The following is a 10,477-nucleotide window of genomic DNA, read 5'->3' as shown; positions in this document are numbered from 1 at the left end:
AGAAATTTGATCTAGTATAAAACACTGCTTTTCTCTTTCCAGATTAATCTTGTCTGTAAATAAAGGGCCAACAACAAATACAGACAACCACTTAATTAAATGAAAAAGCCACTGGATAAATGGTTGAAAGGAATTGTGATTGTGATGGAAGAAATGCCCTACAAAGAGCCAAATGTGAAGCCAGTTATCAAGCAGAGGACTACAGTAAGTGGTTGGGAGACGTTCAAATAACGAATTTAGCGTAATAAGGCAAAGGGACGTCTCCCTCGCAGTATTATTCATTAACTCTGAAGTATAAATTTGGCAGGAGAGGATCCCGAATGATTTCTTACCTGATTCTGACTCTCCCTTGGATACGTTCATGGAATGTTTTAGAGTCCTGCCAGGAAAAAGAGGGTAGAAACGTGCATGAATGATGCACTTTGAGACGCATGGCTACAGTACACCCATCATCACTGTAATTAATGTTCATACACTGATAAATATTATCAATTCAATGGGTCTCCTCTCATTGGAGTAAACAGTAGCATTCAGGCCAGAGTGAGCAACAATGTAGGTTTCCTGGGTCAGAAGCAACGGCGAAGGCACAGCTTGAACCCAGTGGCTCCTTTCTAAAATAAGATGGGCTTAAGCCTGCTTAGAAACCACACAAAGCAGGCCTTGTCCTCTCTAATCCCAAATGCCCTGTGTACCTTAACATGAGAAATGTGGGTGTTAATACTCAGTGACGCAGGGAAAGGAGCATCTTTCGTGCAGAGGGTAAACTATGGCATCAATACAGCTTCATCCTGCTCTGGTGTTTAAGGGCCACACAGCAGAGCCCAAGCCTGTTTGGATGCCATGTTTTCTGAGCTGCAAAGCTCTGACCTTCCTGCTCTCTAGTGTGTTTTTGTGTGTGTGAGAGAGGAAGGGAGCTGCTGTTAAACATAGTCATAGTCACAATAGCCTAGCATAACCGCAAAAGCAATTGAAATGGTTGAAACCGGTCCGTCTTCATGGGACAGGGTCAGATTTTGCAGAAGACAAGGCTGCAGTTGCCATGTCAGGAAGATGATTTCGGTGAAAGGTCATCAAATTGCTAGTTATTTACTTTGTTAACTACCAACTACCTTCTACTGTACTTTGCTAAGCATTATGGTCTTTTCCATCTCTTCTATGATGTGTCCAAAGTACGTCAGCCTCAGTTTAGTCATCTTGGCTTCTAGGGAAAGTTCAGGCTCGGACTGTTTTGGACCCATTTTTTGGTCTTTGTAGCAGCCCCTGTGTCCTCCAGACTCTCCTCCATTTGAGAATTCAAAGACCTAGCCGTGTTAGTCTGGAAAAGCAGTACGCAAAGGGATTTTTAGAGTAATTGAAAGATAGAAGTCGGTAGTGTGAGTTTCGTTTAACAAACTTTGCACACGCGTCAAATGAACGACTTTTCTTCCTCTCAGCTTTCTTTGTGGGCTAGAAATGAAGAAATAGGATGCCATGGGCCGTCCTGGGGTTGGTATTCAGTAAGTGAGCTTGACAGGATCTTGTCTAGTTCCTTCATAGCTGCCTTTCCAAGTCCAAGGCCTCATATGCCCTTCTTGTTGTTAACTACTGCTGAGTTGAGTTTTCATGGAGACTCCATGAATGAGAGACCTCCTCCAGTCCTCCACTATCCTACAATTCAGGTTTTGAAGACTGAGGGCAAATGGCTTCTTTGAGCCTGTTCTCCATTGGCCGAGATGACCATGCATCTTCCCTTCTGGCCCTCTTTTTGGGGCTCATCTGTTCATTACAATATCTTCCTCACCTTGCCACACAAGTTTAGAAGAGACACACAGAGAGACATTGTGTGTGTGTGGGGGGGGGGGGGGGGAATGCTTATATACAGGGAGCACTCTATACTTTTTGTAGTCTATGAGCCTGTGTTCTCGCGAGAACTCGCGGCTCCTATTTTGTATCTAGATGTGTTCTCGCGAGGTTACACCGCTCCTGCTTTCCAACACACACAGCTCCTGTTTTCTACATTTTTCTGTAGTCTAGGAGCTTCTATTCTCGTTCTCGCGAGATTACACGGCTCCAGCGTTCTACCCCTTTTGTAGTCAGTGTTCTCGCGAGGTTACACGGCTCCGGCTTTCAAAACCTCAACAACCGAGGCGCCACACTCGTGTGTGAGAGAGAGAGGCCGCCGAAAGCTCTCCAACGCGCGTGCGCGGCGGCTCTAACAGCCAGGCACTTCCGCTTTGAAGCGTCAGCCGAAGTCTTCGAATCCCCGCCGGGCCTCCGCGCATGCGCGTTGCGGAGTTTTCTCCTTGGCGCCTTTTTAACTCCTTCCGCCGCCTCAGCTTTGCTTCGCCCTTCCGACCGGAAGTCGGGCCTCCGGTTCCTGAGGGAAAAGGGTCCGCGGAGAGGATTGCGTCTTCTTGGGCTTCGGTAGGTTCCAGTCAGGCCTAAGCCACCGTTAGAAAGCCCGGTTAATGGGGCAGCAGAGGGTCCCGGGGGCCTCAGGGTCTAGGTTTGTATCTCTAGGCATCTGTGCATCTATAAGTATGTAATACATATGGGATCTGTATATATATATATATATATATATCTCCTATGTATATCTGTGTGTGTCTCTCTCTCTTTCTCCTTCTCTATATATAGGTTGAATATTTATTTATTTATTTATTTGGAGTATTTATACCCTGCTCTTCAGGAAAAAAGGCTCTCAGTTAGGAGAGATATATATATATATATATATACACACTATATATATATATATATATACTATGTAAAAATATATATATATATATACACACACTCTCTCTCTCTCTATATATATATATATACACACACACTATATATGTGTACATAGAAAGTATATATATATATAGTACACACATATATAGTATATGATATATATGAATCTATATATACACATATAGTGTATATCATATATATATATATATATATATATATCCTATGCACACAGACATATATTACAGTGTCTGCTTGTGTGTGTGTGAGTTGAATATTTATACATTTGGAGTATTTATACCCCACTCTTCAGCAACAAAGGCTCCCACAGTGGCACTCTCTCTCTCTCTCTCTATATATATATATATATATATATACACACACACACACACACACATATATAAATGCATGCACATGTATATATTATAGTTTGTTGAATATTTATAATTTTGGAGTAGTTATACCTTGCTCTTCAGCAACAAAGACAATCACAGTGGCTATATATATATGTGTGTGTGTGTACTCTATATATATATATATATATATATATAATATATATATACACACTTACATATATTTATGTCATATAGTGCATATATACGCATGCACACATATATATTATAGTCTGTCTGTGTGTGTATATATATATATATTATATATGTTGAATATTTATACATTCTGCGCATGGAACGAAGTCTGCGTCCCTTGAACCGCCAGAAAGCCAAGGTGCCACTCTCTCAGGAAAACAGCCAGGATGGCAGATAAGGGAGACTTGACTGTGGGTCCGAATAGGAGTCGCTAAAGAACAAGGAGGGAAGGTGCCTTTATTGCCGCCTGTGATTCCACCTTCTCCCCTTCTCTTATTCCAAGTGCCTCAGAATTCGCAGGAGAGAAACTTCCTTCATCGCAAGCTATACTTCAACCCATCCTCTTCCTTTTCTCAACACCTGCTGCTAAAGCCATGCCCTGTCGTTCCAAAGGTGTTTTTACATCCCTCTTAGGTCCAGTGGTGCTAACCCTTTTCATTCCTTCTTGACGATAGCTGTGCCGTTGCTTTTCCAGAACGGAGCTGCTTTTCCGGAGGCAAGATGATAGACCCAATAGAAGGCAATTTGTTTGATCTTCCTGCCTACGAAGACATCCAGGACGAGAGGTTCCTGCCTCTGCTGCCCCCCGACTCTCCAGGAGGAGATGCTGAAGCCAGCCTAGGCAACGGAGGTAACTGTCCGTCTGTCCTGAACCGTGGGATGCTAACAGTACGGACCAAAATGAGAGGCTTTGCTTAAAACTGGAAGTAAATGTTACTTTGGGCTTCCTTGAAAAAAGCCAGGTGGGAGGTGCTTTGTGCGTTTGTGTGTGCAGACACAATACTCCGGCACAGAAGGCAAACAACACGGACAATACATTTCTGTGGGGTTGGTGCAACATTAAAATATACTGTATACACTCATGCATAAGTCTAGAAATTTAGGTCAAAAGATTGACCCCCAAAACCTGAGTTGACTTCTCCACCAGATCAACGTTAAGTACTGTGTCTTAACTCTTATTTAAAAGAAGGAACCATCTCCTGGTGAAAAGCAAGAGTATAATATGTGAAGCACCGACCCCTTCTACTCTCTCATCCATCCAGTCTTAAGAATAAGCAGAAAGAGTAAAGTCTCCTGGAATTTTATAAGTTGTTTGACATTGCTTTGCTTTGCTTCATCCTTTAGGTCCTTTGCTATATGCCCCTAAGTGTTACCCTCGACTTATCCATGGGTCATAGCAAAATCCATAATTTTGGCCCCAAAACTTGCCCTCAGCTTATACATGAAGTTGACTTATAGTTGAGTATATATATGGTTTTTGTGTACCATATTTAGCAGTACAGTTGCCCCTCCATTTTCATTGGGATCCGTTCTGAACTCCCCCATGAAAACAGAAATTTGGCTATATTCAAGCGCCATTGGCTTGAATGGCGGCACGCGCCCCATTTTGTCCCCCTCCACCATTTGCCACTAGCGTCAAGTCTGCAAAAACGGAGGTGCGGCTGTGCTTAATTACCACGAGGGACTTACTGCTGTAAATCCAGTTGTTGTCATTTGCAGTTTTAAACTAAATTGTCCTTTTTTTTTTTTTTTTTTTGGCAGAGCCAGAGGGAAACAAATCATCACAAAGCAAGGATTCCTCTGGGGCGGCCAGGAGAGCCGTGAAAAGGCCATTGCCTAAGCTAGATGCTCAAAGGTATTTTAGTACAAAGGGTAATACCCCGACCCTCTGTATGTGCAGACTTTGTATTCAGTAAGGAAATGCTTTTATTGACTGCATTGAAGCCTTTTTAGTGATGCTGACTTCCAGAACCTGGATCTCCAGCTGTATTCCATTGTGGATGTAAGTTTGGTTTAAAAAGGAAAGCCACAGGGAGGTATTTTTGGTAGCAAATCTTCAAGTGAACCTGTCTGTTTCCATCTGCCATTACTACAAACCCTGTTTATATTAACCCTGCATATGGTTTGTTTCACTGGGATGCGAGGGAGATCTTTCAAGTGTGGTGTCTCCGTTATGGCTTTCTTTATATTCCTGAGAGACACAGTTGGCTTCTTTTTTATGTTTTATTTCCCCAGAATGCTATCAACTCCTTTTCATTTTGCCATGGCTTTCCTTTGGTTTAGTTTCCCCCACACATAGGATTTTATTGTCTAACTTTTGGTCTTCAGCTTGCCTTTTTATATATTGGTCCAAAACACACTGCAGAAATAATCCAGTTTGGGACCGCTTTAACTGCCCTGCCTCAGTACTAGGGAATTCTAGGAATTGTAGTTTATTGTGGCACCAGAGCTCTCTGACAGAGAAGACAAAACGTCTCGCAAAACTACACTTCCCAGAATTCCCTAGCACTGAGCCAGGACAGTTAAAGCAGCCTCAAACTGGATTATTTCTGCAATAGGCTTTGGACTCTAGTAGTTCCTGTTTTGTGCATTATATATTGCTTTAATAATGTCAACCATCTTGGGTCCATTGCCAAGAGTTGAAGGGTGGGATAGGGATATTTAAACAGATAGGTAGTCTTTTTAGATTAGTTTAATGATGGGTTGTTCTGCTTTAGCATCATTTACTTGGCGGAGGATGGGGAAGACAGGATGCGTTGTGACAGAATTTTTTGTGATCCAGTTGCTTGGAGAAGGGCCTTCTTTGTACCACAGCACTCTTCTCCCATCTAAAGAACATCCTATACATGAGTGTTTTTAACATGGTTCTATGCAGTTTTGATGTTCTATGTAATTTTATTGGGTTGTATTGAGCCAGATATAACAGGTGACATACTGTGCTTCTTACACCCGTTGACACAGTATCAAGATATTGGATGGATAGCTTCTTTTCCTCCCAAGTAACCGGAGACACCTCTAACCTTCACAGGCTAATTTCAGAGCGAGGACTTCCAGCTTTGCGGAGTATGTTTGATAATATCAAGTTCAAAGGGAAAGGTCATGAGGTAAGCTATGCTGAGAGGTCTTCTCCTGATTTTTGTGGGTCTGAAATAACTATCTACAGTGTGCTCTTGGTGTCTCCTGTGGTTTGGTTCTAGGACCCCCCATGGATACCAAAATCCATGGATGCTCAAGTCCCATTATAGACAACTGAGTAGTAAAATGGCATCCCTTATACAAAATGGCAAAACCAAGGTTTGCTTTTGGGGATTTATATATTTTCATGCCTTGGATGGTTGACTCTGTGGATGCGGAATCTGTGGATACTAATTGTTTATTAGTGAAAGGAATTGATAAAACATTAGGGGTCTTAATGACAGTGTAACTACTTTCTTTGTAACTACTAACTGAGTTACCATTATGGTTATGGCATTATTGGTACTGTATAAAACTGAGATGATAGTTGTGTGTGTCCGGAGCATTGTAAAGGAAACTGAGGCAAGACACAAGATTGACTTAAGTCTGAAGAGATCACCGTTCAGTGTATTAGTCTGTCTTTCAAAATGCCATCCCAAGTAACTGCTTTTTAGCCATGCTATATCTTATAGATCAAAGTAATTTGCTGTGGAAAAAATGTATGAGCTGAGAGAATAGCCCTCTTTTGTGCAGTGTGTTTTGGATAAAGGTTACCAAAAAAGGTCTTTAGTTCCTTAATAATCTTTTAGAGATTAGTATTCTTTCTTTAGATTGGCTGTACTTGGGGTCTAGAAATGAAAACATAATAGTTAAGACTGTGAGTGTGCCTTGTGTGATTTTGCCAATCAAGCAGTTTAATGGTATTTTGTTCTTACCATTAGGAAGCGGACCTGCAAACGCTTATAAGACACATGGAGCACTGGGCTCACAGGCTCTTTCCTAAACTTCAGTTTGAAGACTTTGTTGACAGAGTAGAAAGGCTGGGAAATAAAAAGCCAGTTCAGGTGAGTGTCAGCTGTGTCTGTTTTGAGTAAACATAATGCTTAATTGAAAGCAATAAGTAATGAATGGCACATTCTCATTCTAGGCATGCTTAAAGCGAATTAGACTTGATCTACCTATTTTACATGAAGACTTCACAACTAATGAAGGCAAGTATGCACTGAAAATTCCTACTACTGTATTTCTTTTGTCTTATCCTACGTTTGGATGCTACTGGGAAATAACATCCAATATTCATAGGTGAACTGCCCAGCCCTATTTAAAAAATGCTTATGCATATAGGTTTGTTCAAATAAAACCTGTAGCCATTTTGCTAAGCATTTTTTTCATGTTTTTGTAATAGACTTTCTAGTCTCTTTGGATACTTTGGTCTTCTTCGTGACATAGCAAATCATGAAATTCATGACAACTTCCCCAACGCTGGTGTGAAAAGCTCACTTTGTGGCTGAATAGACCCTTCTGAGGTATTTAATGGGACAGTAAACTGGAATAAGAAAGAACTTAATTTTTGAACTATCGACTTGACAAGATGAAAAATGTCTCGGAAGTAATACACAATGAAGACAGTTCTGTGCCTCCCTCCCCTGTATCAGAGCAATTAGACAAATGTGGCTGCAGTGAATATTGGTTGCATTTGTTAGGAATACAATGCAGCCCTAGGCAGCCACATACATTAACAGAATGGTTCCTGCCGACAGCGTCTGTCTAGTTATCAGATTTCTGTGCGATGGTTCCAGACATGATTAGAGAAATAGACAGTAGTTTGGGTTTCAGGAAAGGGTAGTGGCATTTTTGTACTGGCATGCATACTCCTATCATTCACCTTAAGATAGCTTTCTAATTGATAAGATCCAAGAAATATGCCAACCCTGGATAAATCACTTCTCCAACTGTGTTTTTACTGCTTCATGAAATGAGAGGATGCAGACTTGTGTTGTTCTAGCAGTGCAGAGAAACCTACCATATAATGTTTCATGTTATAGTCACTTTGAACCAAACCCTCTAAGATGCCTATAAGTACTAATAGGATTCTTGTATCCAGTACAGGTGAAGAAGCAGGAAACAACAGGCTTGATGTCGCCACCGAAGAACTAGATGTATTTTCTGAAATCCAGAATACAAGGGAAGGCTGTAGTTCACCTGTAAATACTAAGCTAACAGAGGAGCAACAGGAGAGAATCGAAAGGAACAGGCAGTTGGCCCTTGAAAGAAGACAAGCGAAAATGCAGCTGGACAGTCAGTCGCAAGAACATGGTAAGTCCTAAAGTGTGTATTGATGCTATTCAGGTGGAATTTGGGGATGCTTGAACTATGATATCCCTGGTAAAAATTACTGACTGGTCCAGTTCTGACAGTTGCAAATAACAAACCTGTTGCTCTTTTCTTTAAATTGGTTTTAAAAAAAAAAAAATCAAAATTGTATTTATTCTCAGAGAGAAAGAGAGAACTTTTGAACTTATAATAGCTGTCTTGCCATGGCCAAGGGAGCATTCAGACCCTGATGTCCACAGTCCTTGTCCAACACTCAAACCTGGCTCAGCGAAGCCCCCAAAATGTTTTAAACATTGAAGAAAGGGGTAGAATCTGAGAAGAAATCTGCAAAAGAATGAGTGCTAGTCTTAATCATTGTATCTCACTCCTGCATGGAATAGTACACTAGAGGTAGTCATCTGTAACCAGAACACAGTCTTCCTATTTAACGTTTGGTTTTTTGTTATAGGTAACTGTTTTCTGCAGCTTGACCTCCTGTCTTAGTGATAATTGCTTCCTTTTTTCCTGTAGAAATTGAGTTTACACAAATTGATTATTTCTATTTTCTCATAAAACTCTCCAAAGTTATTGACTAGCTTAGAGGACAAGTCCTGTGAATTAAATTACAGAGGGACTGGATGCAAGAACAGCTATTTAAATAGTCAATATTTTCTTGTTTCCAACAGAGCTGCCTGTTACTCAGCCGAGTGAAGAATGTGAAGGTCAGGAGCCAGAAAGTGTGGCCACACTAGAAACAGAAAATGTACCTTTCCAAACTTCTACGAAGATGCAGACTGAGAGTATGGAAGATGACAAATGACCTGTATGACTAAGTGACTAAGGACTTCCACATCTTGAAACAACAGTGGCATATTCGTCATTCCTTGCTGCTAAAAGGTTTTTTTTATGCGTGTTTTCCTTTGGGTGCTAAGGCTTACCATTTTTGCCACTCTCTTTAGATGAAAGTAGCACTGTAATTTAGAAAATTCTAACCCACAACCCTGAAAAGTTTGGCTTTCCATTTAAAAGGAGATGAGTCGGAGCTTGGATGGAACTAGCTGCAGTAACCTTTGAGCTAGAAAGCATTTGCACAGTAGACAGTAACAAAAGCTGCTCTGAGAGAACATTTCCAATAATTAAATCTTTTTTATAACTGTCACATTGTGAAATATTTGCAGTAATGTCCATATTTCATATGCGGAAAGTGATAAATCTTGGATATCAGAGGGGAAACGCAAGCTTCAATAAGAAAAACAAACTAGCCCTGGTCTTAAGGAAATGGATCCTACTTAGTTTGTAGAGAATCCAGAGCCTGTGATTTCAAAGGTAGCCACAAATCAAGCAATGCAGTAATTTCAGTCTAGGCTGAAGGAGGAACAAGGAAGAATAAACAATCCTCACTAGCTTCCAAGTGAACATGGACAACAACTTGCACAGCATGCTATCTGCTCGGTGTCTTTCTCTACAACGACGATAGCTAGTGTTTTAGTGTGGGAGGACTGCTGATTTTGACCCCACTCCCCCTTTCTTGCAGTGACACCAAGAGCATCTAAGTATGGCAGTACTAAAAAGCAGTGGCTCAACATTTTCCCTTGCCCCAGGATCCTCTTAATTTTGCCTGTTTTTAAACTGAGCCTCCCACAAACCATCCCATCACTTCTGTGGACAGCAATTCAGTTAACTGGCTGTATGGCATTCCAGAGACTGTTTAGCTGCCGTGAATCCCATCTTGAGAGAAAGGTGAGATAAAAATTCAAATAAATTAATATGTAACTTTCCCAACTATCCAGTTATTGTTTTATGCTAGTATATTTGCACATAGTGAAGTTAATGACTCTACTGATTCATCCAGACCTTCGCCCACAATCTGATTGAAACTCCTTTTCTGTTTGACTGTGGGGCAGGGGGTCATTCCCTCCAGGGGATTATTAAAACTAGTCTTGCTGCCACTTGCATCTGAAGACGAATGCCTAGTCTATGAATGCTCATGCTACAACCTCTTTTGCAGTAGTTTCAAAGGCACTACAAGACCCCTTTGCGTATTGTATAGAAAATACCTGTGATGATTAATGTAGTTTTGGCTGTACATCAACAGCCAGCCTCATCCAGTAACGTTTTGAAGTACTACCAGG

The 10,477-nt window shown here is 41.1% G+C and overlaps 1 protein-coding gene and 1 non-coding gene across 3 annotated transcripts; both read left to right on the top strand.

Moving 5' to 3' along the window:
* Window positions 1-2,196: 2,196 nt before the first annotated feature.
* On the top strand, window positions 2,197-10,123 carry LOC149307482 (TIMELESS-interacting protein-like). Of its 2 annotated transcripts, XR_016282406.1 has the most exons (9): window positions 2,197-2,403; window positions 3,772-3,927; window positions 4,839-4,932; window positions 6,106-6,181; window positions 6,974-7,096; window positions 7,180-7,243; window positions 8,142-8,348; window positions 9,032-9,242; window positions 9,880-10,123. XR_016282406.1 is itself a non-coding variant. In XM_089539269.1 (8 exons), the coding sequence occupies exons 2-8, from the start codon at window positions 3,798-3,800 to the stop codon at window positions 9,163-9,165; spliced, it is 828 nt and encodes a 275-aa protein (XP_089395395.1). In that variant the 5' UTR covers window positions 2,197-2,403; window positions 3,772-3,797; the 3' UTR covers window positions 9,166-10,123. The 2 variants fall into 2 exon arrangements, 1 of the variants encoding a protein (XP_089395395.1); XM_089539269.1 differs by having other exon boundaries at window positions 9,032-10,123.
* LOC149307483 (small Cajal body-specific RNA 14) lies at window positions 7,703-7,836 on the top strand. Its single transcript, XR_016282426.1, has one exon.
* Window positions 10,124-10,477: the final 354 nt, after the last annotated feature.

The sequence above is a fragment of the Sceloporus occidentalis genome, unplaced genomic scaffold (assembly GCF_023333645.1).
Source record: "Sceloporus occidentalis isolate IW3139 unplaced genomic scaffold, rSceOcc1.0.p SCAF_9, whole genome shotgun sequence".
NCBI classification, from domain to species: Eukaryota; Metazoa; Chordata; class Lepidosauria; order Squamata; family Phrynosomatidae; genus Sceloporus; species Sceloporus occidentalis.
The sequence above is the reverse complement of the archived record's forward strand: the minus strand, read 5'-3'. Positions and strand labels throughout refer to the sequence as shown.